Source organism: Monodon monoceros, unplaced genomic scaffold (assembly GCF_005190385.1).
Source record: "Monodon monoceros isolate NGI ecotype Baffin Bay Population unplaced genomic scaffold, NGI_Narwhal_1 Super_Scaffold_22, whole genome shotgun sequence".
Lineage (NCBI taxonomy): Eukaryota > Metazoa > Chordata > Mammalia > Artiodactyla > Monodontidae > Monodon > Monodon monoceros.
In genome coordinates this window covers 3391701-3410033 of record NW_021703779.1, presented here as the reverse complement: position 1 = coordinate 3410033, position 18333 = coordinate 3391701, and the positions used below count along the sequence as shown (strand labels likewise).

The 18333-nt window shown below is 38.3% G+C and overlaps 1 protein-coding gene across 1 annotated transcript in view; it reads right to left on the bottom strand.

Annotated features, from left to right (window-relative positions):
* Positions 1 to 18333, bottom strand: part of LOC114906402 (protein WWC3-like) — a 145031-nt gene that overhangs the window by 62083 nt on the left and 64615 nt on the right. The window contains 3 exon segments of the mRNA XM_029241197.1: positions 5356 to 5505; positions 17560 to 17624; positions 17627 to 17679. Coding sequence (XP_029097030.1) covers positions 5356 to 5505; positions 17560 to 17624; positions 17627 to 17679 — 268 coding nt within the window.

Here is an 18333-nt window from a genome sequence, read left to right as displayed (position 1 = left end):
ATTCCTGGAATAAACACCACTTGATCATGGTGTATGATCCTTTTAATGTGCTGTTGGATTCTGTTTGCTAGTAGTTTTTTGAGGATTTTTGCATCTATGTTCATCAGTGATATTGACCTGTAGTTTTCTTTCTTTGTGACATCCTTGTCTGGTTTTGGTATGAAGGTGATGGTGGCCTCCTAGAATGAATTTGGGAGAGTTCCTACCTCTGCTATATTTTGGAAGAGTTTGAGGAGGAGAGGTGTTAGCTCTTCTCTAAATGTTTGATAGAATTCGGCTGTGGAGTCATCTGGTCCTGGGCTTTTGTTTGCTGGAAGATTTTTAATCACACCTACAATTTCTGTGCTTTTGATTTGTCTGTTCATATTTTCTATTTCTTCCTCATTCAGTCTTGGCAGTTTGTGCATTTCTGAAAATTGATCCATTACTTCCAGGTTGTCCACTTCATTGGCATAGAGTTGCTTGTAGTCATCTCTCATGATCTTTTGTATTTCTGCAGTGTCAGTTGTTACTTCTCCTTTTTCATTTCTAATTCTATTGATTTGAGTCTTCTCCCTTTTTTTTTTGATGAGTCTGGCTAATGGTTTGTCAATTTTGTTTATCTTCTCAAAGAACCAGCTTTTAGTTTTATTGATCTTTGCTATCGTTTCCTTCATTTCTTTTTCATCTATTTCTGATCTGATTTTTATGGTTTCTTTCCTTCTTCTAATTTTGGGGGTTTTTTATTCTTCTTTCTCTAATTGCTTTAGGTGCAAGGTTAAGTTGTTTATTCGAGATGTTTCCTGTTTCTTAATGTGGGCTTGTATTGCTATAAACTTCCCTCTTAGAACTGCTTTTGCTGCATCCCATTGGTTTTGGGTCGTCCTATCTCCTTTGTCATTTGTTTCTAGGTATTTTTTGATTTCATCTTTGATTTCTTCAGTGATCGCTTCGTTATTAAGTAGTGTATTGCTTAGCCTCCATGTGTTTGTATGTTTTACAGATCTTTTCTTGTAATTGATATCTAGTCTCATAGCGTTGTGGTTGGAATAGTTACCTGATATAATTTCAATTTTCTTAAATTTACCAATGCTTGATTTGTGACCCAAGATATGATCTATCCTGGAGAATGTTCCATGAGCACTTGAGAAAAATGTGTATTCTATTGTTTTTGGATGGAATGTCCTATACATATCAATTAAGTCCATCTTGTTTAATGTATCATTTAAAGCTTGTGTTTCCTTTGTTATTTTCATTTTGGATGATCTGTCCATTGGTGAAAGTGGGTTGTTAAAGTCCCCTACTATGAATGTGTTACTGTTGATTTCCCCTTTTATGGCTGTCAGTATTTGCTTTATGTATTGAGGTGCTCCTATGTTGGGTGCATATTTACAATTGCTATATCTTCTTCTTGGATTGATCCCTTGATCATTACGTAGTGTCCTTCTTTGTCTCTTCTAATAGTCTTTATTTTAAAGTCTATTTTGTCTGATATGAGAATTGCTACTCCAGCTTTCTTTTCATTTCCATTTGCATGGAATTTTTTTTTTCATCCCCTTACTTTCAGTCTGTATGTGTCTCTAGGTCTGAAGTGGGTCTCTTGTAGACAGCATATATATGGGTCTTGTTTTTGTATCCATTCAGCCAATATGTGTCTTTTGGTGGGAGTATTTAGTCCATTTACATTTAAGGTAATTATCGATATGTATGTTCCTATTCCCATTTTCTTAATTGTTTTAGGTTAGTTATTGTAGGTCTTTTCCTTCTCTTGTGTTTCTTGCCTAGAGAAGTTCCTTTAGCATTTGTTGTAAAGCTGGTTTGGTGGTGCTGAAGTCTCTCAGCTTTTGCTTGTCTGTGAAGGTTTTAATTTCTCCATCAAATCTGAATGAGATCCTTCCCGGGTAGAGTAATCTTGGTTGTAGGTTTTTCTCCTTCATCAGTTTAAATACGTCCTGCCAGTCCCTTCTGGCTTGCAGAGTTTCTGCTGAAAGATCAGCTGTTAATCTTATGGGGATTCCATTGTGTGTTATTTGTTGTTTTTCCCTTGCTGCTTTTAGTATGTTTTCTTTGTATTTAATTTTTGATAGTTTTATTAATATGTGTCTTGGTGCGTTTCTCCATGGATTTATGCTGTATGGGACCCTCTGTGCTTCGTGGACTTGATTAACTATTTCCTTTCCCATACTGGGGAAGTTTTCAACTATAATCTCTTGAAATATTTTCTCAGTCCCTTTCTTTTTCTCTTCTTCTTCTGGGACCCCTATGATTTGAATGTTGGTGCGTTTACTGTTCTCCCAGAGGCCTCTTAGACTGTCCTCAGTTCTTTTCATTCTTTTTTCTTTATTCTGCTCTGCAGTAGGTATTTCCACTATTTTATCTTCCAGGTCACTTATCCGGTCTTCTGTCTCAGTTATTCTGCCATTGATCCCTTCTAGAGTATTTTTAATTTCATTTATTGTGTTTTTCATCATTCCTTGTTTCCTCTTTAGTTCTTCTAGGTTCTTGTTAAATGTTTCTTGCATTTTCTCTATTCTATTTCAAACATTTTGAATCTTTACTAACATTATTCTGAATTCTTTTTCAGGTAGTCTGCCTATATCCTCTTCATTTGTCAGGTCTGGTGGGTTTTTATCTTGCTCCTTCTGCTGTGTGTTTTTCTGTCTTCTCATTTTGCTCATCTTACTGTGTTTGGGGTCTCCTTTTTGCAGGCTGCAGGTTCATGGTTCCCGTTATTTTTGGTGTCTGCCCCCAGTGGTTAAGGTTGGTTCAGTGGGTTGTGTAGGCTTCCTGGTGAAAGGGACTAGTGCCTGTGTTCTGGTGGATGCAGCTAGATCTTTTCTTTCTGGTGGGCAGGTCCATATCTGGTGGTTTGTTTTGGCGTGTCTCTGACCTTATTAAGTTTTTTGGCAGCGTCTCTGCTAATGGGTGGGGTTGTGTTACTGTCTTCTAGTTTTTTGGCATAAGGTGTCCAGCACTGTAGCTTGCTGGTGTTGAATTCAGCTGGGTGTTGGTGGTGAGATGGAGATCTCTGGGAGGTTTTCACCATGTGATATTACGTGGAGCTGGGACATGTCTTTTGGACCAGTGTGGAGAAAAAGAAAGCAAGAAAGAAGGAAGGAAGGAAGGAAGGAAGGCAGGAAGGAAGGAAGGGAGGAAGGGAGGGAGGGAGGGAGGAAGGGAGCGAGGGACGGAGGGAGGTAGGAAGGAAGGAAGGAAGGAAGGAAGGAAGGAAAGAATGAAAGAAAGAGGATAAAATAAAATAAAGATAAAACAAAATAGAATTATTAAAATAAAAAATAATTATTAAGAAAAAAAAAATTTTTAAGTAAAAAAATAACCGGACGGGCAGAGTCCTAGGACAAATGGTGAAACCAAAGCTATACAGACAAAATCTCACACAGAAGCATACACATAGACACTCACAAAAAAAGGAAAAGGGGAAAAAATAATATATCTTTTAATATATTAAAGTTCTCAAAATCTACCTCCTCAATTTGGGATGATTTGGGGGCTCTGGCTCACTCAGGCTGCGGGGAGGGCGGGGTCTGGATGTGGGGCGAGCCCATGTGGCAGAGGCCGGCGTGACGTTGCAGCAGCCTGAGGCTCGCCGTGTGTTCTCACTGGGAAGTTGTCCCTGGATCACGGTAACCTGGCAGTGGCAGGCTGCACAGGCTCCCGGGAGGGGAGGTGTGGAGAGTGACCTGTGCTTGCACACAGGCTTCTTGGTGGCGGCAACAGTGGCCTTAGCGTCTCATGCCCATCTCTGGGGTCCGCGCTGTTAGCCGCAGCTCACGCCTGTCTCTGGAGGTCCTTTAAGCAGCACTCGTAATCCCCTCTCCTTGTTCACCAGGAAACAAAGAGGGAAGAAAAAGTCTCTTGACTCTCAAGCAGGTCCAGACTTTTCTCCGGACTCCCTCCCAGCTAGCCGTGGTGCATTAACCCCCTGCAGGCTGTGTTCACGCTGCCAACCCCAGTCCTCTCCTTGCACTCCGACCGAAGCCTGAGTCTCAGCTCCCAGCCCCGCCTGCCCCGGCAGGTGAGCAGACAAGCCTCTTGGGCTGGTGAGTGCCAGTTGGCACTGATCCTCTGTGCAGGAATCTCAAGGGTTTGCCCTCCACACCCGTTTCTGTGCTCTCCTCCGTGGCTCCAAAGTTCCCCCCTCCACCACCTGCAGTCTCCGCCCGCGAAGCGCCTTCTAGTGTGTAGAAACTTTTCCTCCTTCACAGCTCCCTTCCACTGGTGCAGGTCCCACCCCTATTCTTTTGTCTCTGTTTATTCTTTTTTCTTTTGCCCTACTCAGGTACGCAGGGAGTTTCTTGCCTTTTGGGAGGTCTGAGGTCTTCTGCCAGCGTTCAGTAGGTGTTCTGTAGGAGTTGTTCCACGTGTAGATGTATTTCTTATGTATCTGTGGGGAGGAAGGTGATCTCCACGTGTTACTCTTCCACCATCTTCCACCTGCAGTAGCTAATTATTTCAAGATCTGAGTTTTATGTCAATCTATTTTCTTTATTCTCTCATCTTTTTCTGTCTTCACCTTTCCACTTACACATCTCTGTTTAATAAGTCCTAGGAAAAAGCAGTCCAAGTGGCTTTCTATTTGGTAAAAACTTAACAGCAAATGTCACTCAATGACATTACAAAAGTACTGCTTTTAAATATTCACAGTCCAGTTTCAAATACTGATTCCCAACCCTCGCCTAACTCAAAGATTCACACATTATCAAAAGTGCATTTTGAAATTCTACCAAGTCTCAAACAAAATTAATTTTAATTCAGGTAAATTTCCTAACCTTTTTTTAGAACAATGACAAACAGTATCAAAGTAGAAGCCAAGAGTGCCTCAGCTACAAAGACTTTAGTAACCTAGTGTTGTAAAGTCAATCCTCAGGCAACCAGGGGGAAAATCCATTCTGCCACCTATTTTTATAAGTAAAGTTTTATGGGAACATAGCCACACCAATTTGTTCTTCTAGAACCTATGGGTCCTTGTGTACTAGATGGCAGAGCTGAATAGCTGACAGACACCATATCCCTGAAAAGCCTAATACATTCACTGTCTGATCCTTTTACAGAAAAAGCTTGCCAATCTGTGCATTAGAAAGTCATGTTTTGTTGAAAAAGTGTTTTATCTCAACTCTGCAAAGAGTTCTTTTAAAAAATCCAAGTCACAAGGACAAAGGTAGCTAACAATTTAACTGCATCCCATACCACTGAACCTTCACAAGAGGGAATCAAACAATATGCTGTCTTTCAACCTAACTGCATAAAACATTAAATATTTGTGAAAATGGAAAATTAAACAAAACTGCTGATGGCAACACAAAAGAAGCCCTTCTCTCTCAGCACACTTGTTTCTTGTCCCTTAAGCAAGCATACCTCTCCAATGATATCCGTTTGAGATGAAGCATCACAGAACTGTTGAGGCAAATGAGAATCTACAAGTGAGCCCAAATTCTGAGAAAAATCCTGCAGAGAGTCAGTAATAAAGGAGAAATTCTTGAAACCATTGGTAAGGTTCACCAGGCTCTGTAACAGAATAAGACAAACTATTTGAAGAGAGATGTAATGCTTCCCTTCTCTTTAAAGCAGTCATTTCACTCCAATTATAGGTCTCCAACTCTCACTGGGCAGTTGGCCCACCCCACTCTCCATTCTTGTTAGATTTAAAAGAAAATTTTCTCACTACTTGCACCTTTAATAAAATTTTTTATAATTTAAACCAGTGATTGAGTGATTCTGATGGATTGTGACTAAAATGGCAAATAATTGTGGTACCATTTTAACTAGCTTTTAAAATCTTTGTTTCCTAAAGAAAAACAGTAATGTTAGTAAGAAAAAAATGCTAACATCCCTTGAGATCTTCATAGATAAACCACAGAGAATTTGAAAACAATTCCCATACTGTGCTCATATATGTTTTAGAGAGCTCAAATGCACCTAACACAATGCTTTCAAACTGAACCATTCTGTGGCAGTTAATGCAATCACCATGTTGTACAACCACTGCTTCTTATCTAGTTCCAAAACATTTCCGCCCCAAGAGGAAACTTGTAACCCTTTGAACAGGCAGTATCACTGGTTCCCTGACCTTAAGCAAATGACAATCACTTTTTTTCCTCTAACGATTTACTTATTGTGAATATTTCATATAAAAAAATCATACAAAATCATACAACTTATGTCTGGCTCCTTTCATTTATAATAACATTTCTCAGATTCAAACACATAGCATGTCAACTACTTCATTCCTTTTTATGGCTGAATAATATTCCATTCTATATATAATTGAATATATATGCATTCATCGGCTGATAGGCACAAGCTATTTCTATCTCTTTTCTACTGAAAAATAATGCTGCTATGAATATGTATGAATTCATATGAATACCTGTTTTAAACTCTTTTACATATAGATAAATTTGGCAGTGGAGCTGCTGGATCATACAGTAAGTTGTACTTTTTGAAGTATTCTCAAACTGCTTTCCAGAATGGCTGCATGTCTTATAATCAACAGCAACACACAAGGGTTCGATTTCTCCATATCCTCACCAACGCTTGTTATTTGCAGTTTTTAAATTATACCAGCTTATTGTGTGGGAAATATTATTTCACTGTTCTTGGCTTTGCATTTCCTCAATGATTAATGATGCTGAGCATTTTTTCATATGCTTACTAGCCATTTGTCCATCTTCTTTCGAGAAATATCTGTTTAGGTTTTACCCCCTTTCAATTGAATTGTTTGCCTTTCTTTTGTTAGGTTTAAGAGTTTTTTTGTTCTTGTTCTGCATGCTACTTAAAAAATATATGATTTGCAAATATTTTCTCTGATTTTTGTGGATACCTTTTAACTGCTGGCATCACTTAATGCATAACACTTTATTTGAATTACAAAGTTTCTATTTTTTCTTTTATTCTCTGTGCTGTCTTGTGTTATATCCAAGAAAAGACTACCAAATCCAATGCTCTGAAGATTTTCCTCTGTGTTTTCCTCAAAGAGTTTTGTAATCTTAGCTCCTGCATTTACATCCTTCATCAATTCTGAGTTAACCTTTTTATAGTGTAAAGTAAGGATCCAGCTTCATTCCCCTGCATGTGAATATCCAGTTTTCCAAACACCATTTGTTGAACAGAGTGTCCTTTCCAGTAATGAATAACAGTCTTGACTCCTTCGTGGAAAATCAATTGACCATATATATGAGAGCTTATATATGGGCTCTGTATTCTATTCCATTGGTCCATATGTTTGTCCTTATGCCAGTAGCACACAGTTTTACTTATTGTGGCTTTGTGCTAAGTTTTGAAATCAGGAAGTATGAGTCCTTTCACCTTGGTCTTTCTTTTGCAAAATGTTTTGGCTACCTAGGGGATCTCTTGAAATTCCATATGAAGTTGAGGACGGATTTTCTATTTCTGAAAAAGAAAACACTATTGGGGCTTTGACAGGGATTGCACTAAAACTACTGATTACCATGGATAGTATAATCCTTTGAATAATGTTAAGTCTTCAAATCCATGAGCATGGAATAACCTTCTTTTATTTATGTTTTCTTTACCGGTTGTTCATCATTAGCATACAGCATTTTCCTTTGTCAGTATTCTCATTTTGTTCACACTGTTTTCTAGACTTACTGTAGTATTTTGCCCACATTTTTTATTACGCTTTTTGATGATATCTTACACGTGTGTTTTAAACTCTTTGTAGAGGGAGTTGAGGAAGATGGCGGAAGAGTAAGACAAAGAGATCACCATCATTCCCACAGATACATCAGAAATACATCTACACGTGCAACGACTCCTACAGAACACCCACTGAACGCTGGCAGAAGACCTCAGACCTCCCAACAGGCAAGAAACTCCCCGCATACCTGGGTAGGGCAAAAGAAAAAACAGGGACAAAAGAATAGGGACGGGAACTGCACCAGTGGTAGGGAGCAATGAAGGAGGAGAGGTTTCCACACACTAGGAAGCCAACCAAGAAGCCTGTGTGCGAGTACAGGTCACTATCCACACACCCCTTCCAGGGAGCCTGTACAGCCCACCACTGCCAGGGTCCCGGGATCCAGGGACAACTCCCCCGGGAGAACGCACAGCATGCCTCAGGCTGGTGCAACGTCACACTGGCCTCTGCCGCCGCAGGCTCACCCCGCATCCGTGCCCCTCCCTTCTCCTGGCCTGAGTGCGCCAGAGCCCCCGAATCAGCGGCTCCTTTAACCCCGTCCTGTCTGAGCGAAAAACAGATGCCCTCAGGCAACCTACATGCAGAGGCGGGGCCAAATCCAAAGCAGAACCCCAGGAGCTGTGCAAACAAAGAAGAGAAAGGGAAATCTCTCCCAGCAGCCTCAGGAGCAGCGGATTAAAGCTCCACAATCAACTTGATATACCCTGCATCTGTGGAATACATGAATAGACAACAAATCAGCCCAAATTGAGGAGGTGGACTTTGGGACTAATATATATTATTGTTTTCCCTTTTTCTCTTTTTGTGAGTGTGTATGTGTATGCTTCTGTGTGAGATTTTGTCCGTATAGCTTTGCTTTCACCATTTGTCCTAGTGTTCTATCCGTCTGTTTTATTTGTTTGTATTTTTACTTTTTAAAAAATTTTTTTCTTAATAATTATTTTTTATTTTACTAACTTTATTTTGCTTGATCTTACTTTATTTTATTTTATCCTCTTTCTTTCTTTCATTCTTTCTATTTTTTCTGCCTTTTATTCTGAGCCATGTGAATGAAATGCTCTTGGTGCTGCAGGCAGGAGTCAGTACTGTGTCTCTGAGGTGGGACAGCCAACTTCAGGACACTGGGCCACAAGTGACCTACCAGCTCCCTGTGATATCAAACGGCAAAAATCTCCCACAGATCTCCATCTCAACACCAGCACCCAGCTTCACTCAACGACCAGCAAGCTACAGTGCTGGACACCCTATGCCAAGCAACTAGCAAGACAAGAAACCAACCCCACCCATTAGCAGAGAGGCTGCCTAAAATCATAATAAGGCCACAGACATGCCAAAACACACCACCAGATGTAGATGTGCCAACCAGAGAGACAAGATCCAGCCTCATCCACCAGAACACAGGCACTAGTCGCCTCCACTGGCAAGCCTACACAGCCCACTGAACCAACCTTAGCCACTGGAGACAGACACCAAAACAACAGGAACTACGAACCTACAGCCTGCAAAAAGGAGACCCCAAACACAGTAAGATAAGCAAAATGAGAAGACAGAAAAACATGAAGGAGCAAGATAAAAACCCACCAGACCTAACAAATAAAGAGGAAATAGGCAGTCTACCTGAAAAAGAATTCAGAATAATGATAGTAAAAATGATCCAAAATCTTGGAAACAGAATAGACAAAATGCAAGAAACGTTTAACAAGGACCTAGAAGAACTAAAGATGAAACAAACAATGATGAACAACACAATAAATGAAATGAAAAATACTCTAGATGGGATCAATGGCAGAATAACAGAGTCAGAAGAACGGATAATTGACCTGGAAGATAAAATAGTTGAAATAACTACTGCACAGCAGAATAAAGAAAAAAGAGTGAAAAGAACTGAGGAGAGTCTCAGAGACCTCTTGGACAACATTAAACGCACCAACATTCAAATCATAGGGGTCCCAGAAGAAGAAGAGAAAAAGAAAGGGACTGAGAAAATATTTGAAGAGATTATAGTTGAAAACTTCCCTAATATGGGAAAGGAAATAGTTAATCAAGTCCAGGAAGCACAGAGAGTCCCATACAGGATAAATCCATGGAGAAACATGCGAAGACACATATTAATAAAACTTTCAAAAATTAAATACAAAGAAAACATATTAAAAGCAGCGAAGATGCCGCAGAGCGGCTGGGCCTGTGAGCCATGGACACTGGGCCTGCGCGTCCGGAGCTTGTGCTCCGCAACGGGAGTGGCCACAACAGTGAGAGGCCTGCGTACCACAAAAAAAACAAAACGAAAAACTCACAAAACAAACAAAAAGCAGCAAGGGAAAAACAACAAATAACATACAAGGGAATCCCCATAAGGTTAACAGCTGATCTTACAGCAGAAACTCTGCAAACCAGAAGGAAGTGGCAGGACATATTTAAAGTGATGAAGGAGAAAAACCTACAACCAAGATTGCTCTACCCAGCAAGGATTTCATTCATATTTGATGGAGAAATTAAAACCTTTACAGACAAGGAAAAGCTGAGAGAGTTCTGCATGACCAAACCAGTTTTACAACAAATGCCAAAGGAACTTCTCTAGGCAAGAAACACAAGAGAAGAACAACACCTACCATAACAAACCCAAAACAATTAACAAAATGGGAATAGGAACATACATATCGATAACTACCTTAAATGTAAATGGATTAAATGCTCCCACCAAAAGACACAGACTGGCTGAATGGATACAAAAACAAGACCCATATATATACTGTCTACAAGAGACCCACTTCAACCTACAGACACAAACAGACTGAAAGTGAGGGGATAGAAAAAGATATTCCATGCAAATGGAACTCAAAACAAAGCTGGAGTAGCAATTCTCATATCAGACAAAATAGACTTTAAAATAAAGACTATTAGAAGAGACAAAGAAGGACACTACATAATGATCAAGGGATCGATCCAAGAAGAAGACACAACAATTGTAAATATTTATGCACCCAACACAGGAGCACCTCAATACATAAGGCAAATACTAACAGCCATAAAAGGGGAAATCGACAGTAACACAATCATAGTAGTGGACTATTAACACCCCACTTTCACCAATGGACAGATCATCCAAAATGAAAATAAATAAGAAAACACAAGCTTTAAATGATACATTAAACAAGATGGACTTAATTGATATTTATAGGACATTCCATCCAAAAACAACAGAATACACATTTTTCTCAAGTGTTCATGGAACGTTCTCCACGATAAATCATATTTTGGGTCACAAATAAAGCCTTGGTAAATTTAAGAAAACTGAAATCATACCAAGTATCTTTTCCGACCACAACGCTATGAGACTAGATATCAATTACAGGAAAAGATCTGTAAAAAATTTAAACACATGGAGGCAAAACAATACACTACTTGATAATGAACTGATCACTGAAGAAATCATAGAGGATATCAAAATATACCTAGAATCAAATGACAATGGAGACAAGATGACCCAAAACCTATGGGATGAAGCAAAAGCAGTTCTAAGAGGGAAGTTTATAGCAATACATCCTACCTTAAGAAACAGGAAACATCTCAGATAAACAACCCATCCTTGCACTTAAAGTAATTAGAGAAAGAAGAACAAAAAAACCCCAAAGTTAGCAGAAGGAAAGAAATCATAAAGACCAGATCAGAAATAAATGAAAAAGAAATGAAGGAAACGATAGCAAAGATTAATTAAACTAAAAGTTTGTTCTTTGAGAACATAACAAAAATTGAAAAACCATTAGCTGCACTCATCAAGAAAAAAAGGGAGAAGACTCAAATCAATAGAATTAGAAATGAAAAAGAAGAAGTAACAACTGACACTGCAGAAATACAAAGGATCATGAGAGATTACTACAAGCAACTCTATGCCAATAAAATGGACAACCTGGAAGAAATGGACAAATTCTTAGAAATGCACAACCTGCCAAGACTGAACCTGGAAGAAATAGAAAATATGAACACACCAATCACAAGCACTGAAATTGAAACTGTGATTAAAAATCACAGTTGATAGAATCTTCCAACAAAAAAAAGCCCGGGACCAGATGGCTTCACAGAAGAATAGTGTCAAATATTTAGAGAAGAGTTAACACTTATCCATCTCAAACTCTTCCAAAATATAACAGAGGGAGGAACACTCCAAAACTCATCCTACGAGGCCACCATCACACTGATACCAAAACCAGACAAAGATGTCACAAAGAAAGAAAAGTACAGGCCAATTTCACTGATGAACATAGGTGCAAAAATCCTCAACAAAATACTAGCAAACAGAATCCAACAGCACATTAAAAGGATCATACACCACGATCAAGTGGGCTTTATTCCAGTAATACAAGGATTCTTCAGTATATGCAAATCAATCAACGTGATACACCATATTAACAAATTGAAGGAGGAAAACCATATGATCATCTCAATAGATGCAGAGAAAGCTTTCAACAAAATTCAACACCCATTTAGATAAAAACCCTGCAGAAAGTAGGCACAGAGGGAACTTTCCTCAAAATAATAAAGGCCATATATGACAAACCCACAGCCAACATCATCCTCAATGGTGAAAAACTGAAACCATTTCCAATAAGATCAGGAACAAGACATGGTTGCCCACTCTCACTACTCTTATTCAACATAGTTTTGGAAGTTTTAGCCACAGCAATCAGAGAAGAAAAAGAAATAAAAGGAATCCAAATGGAATAGAAGTAAAGCTGTCACTGCTTGCAGATGACATGATATTCTACATACAGAATACTAAACATGCTACCAGAAAACTATTAAAGCTAATCATTGAATTTGGTAAAGTAGCAGGATACCATATTAATGCACAGAAATACCTGGCATTCCTATACACTAATGATGAAAAATCCAAAAGTGAAATTAAGAAAACACTTCTATTTACCACTGCAACAAAAAGAATAAAATATCTAGGAATAAACCTACCTAAGGAGACAAAAGGCCTGTATGCAGAAAATTGTAAGACACTGATGAAAGAAATTAAAAGTGATACAAATAGATGGAGAGATATACCATGTTCTTGGATTGGAAGAATCAACATTGTGAAAATGACTCTACTACCCAAAGCAATCTACAGATTCAATGCAATCCCTATCAAACTACCACTGGCATTTTTCACAACTAGAACCAAAAATTTCACAATTTGTATGTAAACACAAAAGTCCCCGCATAGCCAAAGCTATCTTGAGAACAAAAAACAGGGCTGTAGAAATCAGGCTCCCTGACTTCAGACTACTACAAAGCTACAGTAATCAAAACAGTATGGTACTGGCACAAAAACAGAAATATAGATCAATGGAACAGGATAGAAAGCCCAGAGATAGAACCACTCACATATGGTCACCTTATCTTTGATAAAGAAGCCAAGAATATACAGTGGAGAAACGGCAGCCTCTTCAATAAGGGGTGCTGGGAAAACTGGACAGGTACATGTAAAAGTATTAAATTAGAACACTCCCTAACACCATACACAAAAATAAACTCAAAATGGATTGAAGACCTAAATGTAAGGCCAGTCACTAACAAACTGTTAGAGACAAAACATAGGCAGCACACTATATGACATTAATCACAGCAAGATCATTTTTGACCCACCTCCTGGAGAAATGGAAAGAAAAACAAAAATAAACAAATGGAACCTAATGAAACTTCAAAGCTTTTGCACAGCGAAGGAAATAAAGAAGACCAAAAGACCACCATCAGAATGGGAGAAAATATCTGCAAATGAAGCAACTGACAAAGGATTAATCTCCAAGATTTACAAGCAGCACATGCAGCTCAATAACAAAAAAACAAACAACCCAATCCAAAATTGGGCAGAACACCTAAATAGACATTTCTGCAAAGAAGATATACATATTACCAACAAACACTTGAAAGAATGTTCAACATCATTAATCATTACAGAAATGCAAATCAAAACTACAATGAGATATCATCTCACACCGGTCAGAATGGCCATCATCAAAAAATCTAGAAACAATAAATGCTGGAGAGGGTGTGGAGAAAAGAGAACACTCGTGCACTGTTGGTGGGTATGTAAATTGATACAGCCACTATGGAGAACAGTATGGAGGTTCCGTAAAAAACTAAAAATAGAACTACCATACAACCCAGCAATCGCACTACTGGGCATATACCCTGAGAAAACCATAATTCAAAAACAGTCATATACCAAAATGTCTGTTGCAGTTCTATTTACAATAGCCAGGACATGGAAGCAACTTAAATGTCCATCATTGGATGAATGGATAAAGAAGATGTGGCACATATATACAATGGAATATTAGCCATAAAATGAAATGAAATTGAGATATTTGTAGCGAGGTGGATGGACCTAGAATCTGTCATACAGAGTGAAGTAAATCAGAAAGAGAAAAACAAATACTGTATGCTAACACATATAAATGCAATCTAAAAAAAAAAAAAAGATCATGAAGAACCTAGGGGTAAGACGGGAATAAAGGCACAGACCTACTAGAGAATGGACTTGAGGATATGGGGAGGGGGAAGGGTAAGCTGTAACAAAGTGAGAGAGTGGCATGGACATATATACACTACCGTACGTAAAATAGCTAGCTAGTGGGAAGCAGCTGCATAGCACAGGGAGATCAGCTTGTTGTTTTGTGACCACCTAGAGGGGTGGGATAGGGAGGGTGGGACGGAGGGAGACATGATAGAGAAGAGATAGGGGAACATATGTATATGTGTAACCGAATCACTTTGTTATAAAGTAGAAACTAACACACCAGTGTAAAGTAATTATACTCCAATAAAAATGTTAAAAATAAATAAAGTCTTTGTAGAATATGTTTGCTATCTGGGATTCTTACAGATAATTTCTATCAATTAATTTCCTCCCTAGAATGAACCATGTTTTCCTGGGGTTTTTTTTATGCCATGTGATTTTCTCTTGAAAACTGAACATTTAACTTTTATAATGTGGTAATTCTTAAAATCAAGTACTCCGTCTTCCCCATGGTACTTTTTTTTTTTGGGAAGTTACAACAGTCCATTTGTTTTTACAAACTATATTTGCAAAGACTATTTCTAATTATGTGTGATCACTGAAGTCTGGCTCCTTTATCTAATGTTTCGCTAATGTTTGATAGTGACTTCGTTGAATGCCAGGAGCTGCAAAAACAAAAGTAAACCACCTCTCTATCTTTGTAGACTGGCTCTGTTTTCATGCATTCCTCTACCATTTAGCTGTACCTAGCTTATACTCTGAGTCTAAGAGAGCAGCACAAGCTCTAAAGCTCTTCTGAGGACTTTTCTGACTATGTCTTTTACCTTTGCATACCCATAGCTTTCTAAATTCCTCCTCATATATAACTGCTTTAGATGTCCTAGTTTACCAGAGTCTCATCCCAACTTCTTCTCAGGTCCTTAAAGAGTCTATTGTATGACTCCACTCATAAGCTCTCACCCAAGGTAAGTCCATGCTTACAGTCAGCCTTGTAACTTTTAGAGTAGTGACTGATGTTTTTCTCATGCAGGTTCCAAGTTATACAAAATGAACACCTCGCATCAGATTTTAAGGTAATCCCAAAATAAGTTTGAACAGGTATACACATTAATTTCTACATAAGGTCTGCTGTGATCCCTCCAGTTCAAGGCAGGGAGCTAGATCACCATTTCCTCAAGACCTAGATAGTGCTGCATTGGTAATGGAATGGGGCAAGGGCAAGGGATGGGGTATCAAGTAAAAATGCCATGAAATTTCACAGTGTTTTGAACATAGATTTTTCTTGATTGTAAATTTGTGTGGTTCCTATAAGCCTCTGTCTGTTTTGCAGAATGCCCACAAAGTTGGATCAGTCAGTGTTTCATTTTTTTTTCTTTTTCCAAGGGCTTGGGACTTCTGAATCTTCCATGTCACCTCTATTATGTGTTTCTACAACCTGATATTTTCCACCCTAATTGTACAGAGTTAAAATTAATATACATGCTAGTTTGCCAAAAAACACAGAAATTTTGGCAAACAGAACCTCTCAGTGTAAAAATTAAACAGATTTCAAATTTTATACACTGATTCTACATTTCTAAACATATTCCTCTTCCACAGTTCTTACTACAAACTCAAGAACCAGAATACCTTGGTGCAATATAACTTGTATATGTGGTTGTAAACAAAAGTTTCTTAGAAGGGGTCAGTTTTTAGCATAAGAAAGCTAAAATAATTTATTTGATTTTAAAATAACTTATTTTAGTGCAATATAACTTGTATACGTGGCTGTAAACAAAAGTTCCTTAGAAGGGGTCAGTTTTTAGTATAAGAAAGCTAAAATAACTTATTTGATTTTAGTGAAAGAGGGTGTTGCTCTTGCCTCTTCCTGGAGGTTCCCATAGACTGTGAAGCTATGGACATCTCAGAGAAAATTCTGAGGCCTGAAACTCCTTCCATAAACTCTCTATCCTTTCTCAAGCAAGACAAGTGGATGATTTATCCACTGCTATGCACTGTAGCCTCAGAGAGGCCAGAGCAGGGAAACCAGCTTCGACCTGGGCCAAAGCCTCCATATATACACTATCAAACACCACTGCATTCACTCTGAGGTTTTGGCTAGGCTTAGATGGGTAATGCATGCAGAACATCTTGTCCAATTCTGCACACACAAAAGGTTCATTAATGGTAGCTAGTCTTGTTACCATTGTTCACAGCAAAACTAAGAATACATCATTTACCTACCATGACCTGGAAAGTCATTTACAAATACAGATTTGTGGGCCCAAACTACATCATTCTAATTCACTAGAATAGGTTAGGGCCCAACAATGTGCATTTTAACCACCATTTAGGAAACTTTACTTAATTCACTGCAGCCTTGACTTTAGGAAGCACTGGTATACATTAAAGTTATATATGCATCTGTCTTATTTTGCCTCTATGTTTGATATTTACTTTATATATCCCTGTATGTCTTATACCGTGCAGAATCTATATAAATGTGTATAACGTAGTACCTGCCCACTTGGCGGATTGAGTACATGAAGAAAAACTGAAAAGAAATTAAAAACTATAACTAAAATGAGACCATAGGGATCTCCCTGGTGGTCCAGTGGTTAAGACTCCGCCCTTGCACTGCAGGGTACAGAGGTTCAATCCCTGGTCAGGGAACTAATATTCCACAAGCCACATGCTACAGCCAGAAAAAAAAGAAGTAAAAACGAGAGAACGTAAAAGGAAAAACTGAATGCATTACAGCATCAAGCAAAAAGACCATCATATATCCACTTGCAAAAGCACATCTTTTTCTAAAAAATAACAGAAGCTACAGGAGTTAAGGGGCCAAAAAGATGGTAATAACAATAAAGCAAAATAAAACTAACGATCTCAGATATATAATTTTTCAACATCCACATTATGGAATACTGTGCAGTTATAACTAAAGAATAAAGAGGTATTTGTGTATGTATTTGCAAAAGTACAGGATAGTATTATTATATGAGTAAGACAGCAAGATCAAACTGTATGTACATAATTAGGTTTTGCATGAAGGCTATTTTTGTGTCTTTATAAACACTAGAAGAGTACACAAGAAACCATTAAAAGTAGTTATGGGCTATGAAAGAACATGGTGATTCCAAGACCTCTTATTGTATACCTTTTTAATTATTTTGATTATTGAACATGAACATTCCCAAATTTTTAAAAAAAACTTTTAAACATAAATTACATATACATAACAAGTAATAAACCTATTAAAATGCATGTGTGTATAGATACACAGACATATATAGATGAGAAAGGGAGGATACATATGTATGTATGTGAATATATACACAGAGGAAAGGAAGACAGACAAGAAGGCAGGCAGACGGAAGGACGGATGTGGGTTCTGAAGAGCACCGGGGCCTCTTACGTGCATCAGGTCCCGCCTTTCCTTCTCGCCTGTACAAATGGTTTTTTTGATGGTCCTGAGCTCGCCTGTGCCTCATCCAGTTTGTAGTTGGTGTGAGCACTTGACATCTTTCCATCAATCCTGGTTCAAAAAGAAATATGAGTCATTCTATGTGAGATTATAACATTCTATTAAATAATAATAACAGTAACCCCAAAAGTTACACACACAAAAAACAGACAGCAAGAAAAAAAAAACCCTTCTTTCTTTCTGGTACGTAAAAATAAATAAACGTTAAGTGAGATCTATGTGCAGGGAGAATATATGGGTAAAGCTAAAAACAGTAAAGTATCAGTAACAGTGCTTTGTGCAAAGTTGGAAATTTCTACATTTCTTCTACATATCTCTTTTATTTCATTCTGGTTCCAACTTATTACTCTTTCCTAGCCATCTCCTAAATTCTTTCCTTCAATTCAAATACATATACAAGGAACTTTTTCTCCTCCTTCCTTTCTTTTCTTTCTTCTTTCCTTATATCTACCCACCCACAAATCACAAACTAATATACTTCCTTCCTTATTTCCTTTCATTTCTTCTTGTTCCTTCCTCCTGCCTTCAATCCCTTCCATCCATCTATCCATACATTCTTCCAGCCAATCCCTGTGTGCAGCAAGGGTGGTAGAAGCAGAGCACTGAAGAAGACAAGGTTTGGCTCCACCCTTTAAAGAGTATGCAGTTTTCTGTAGCCAGAGAGAGAACGAACTCCTTCTCTGGAAAGTCACCAGATACACGATG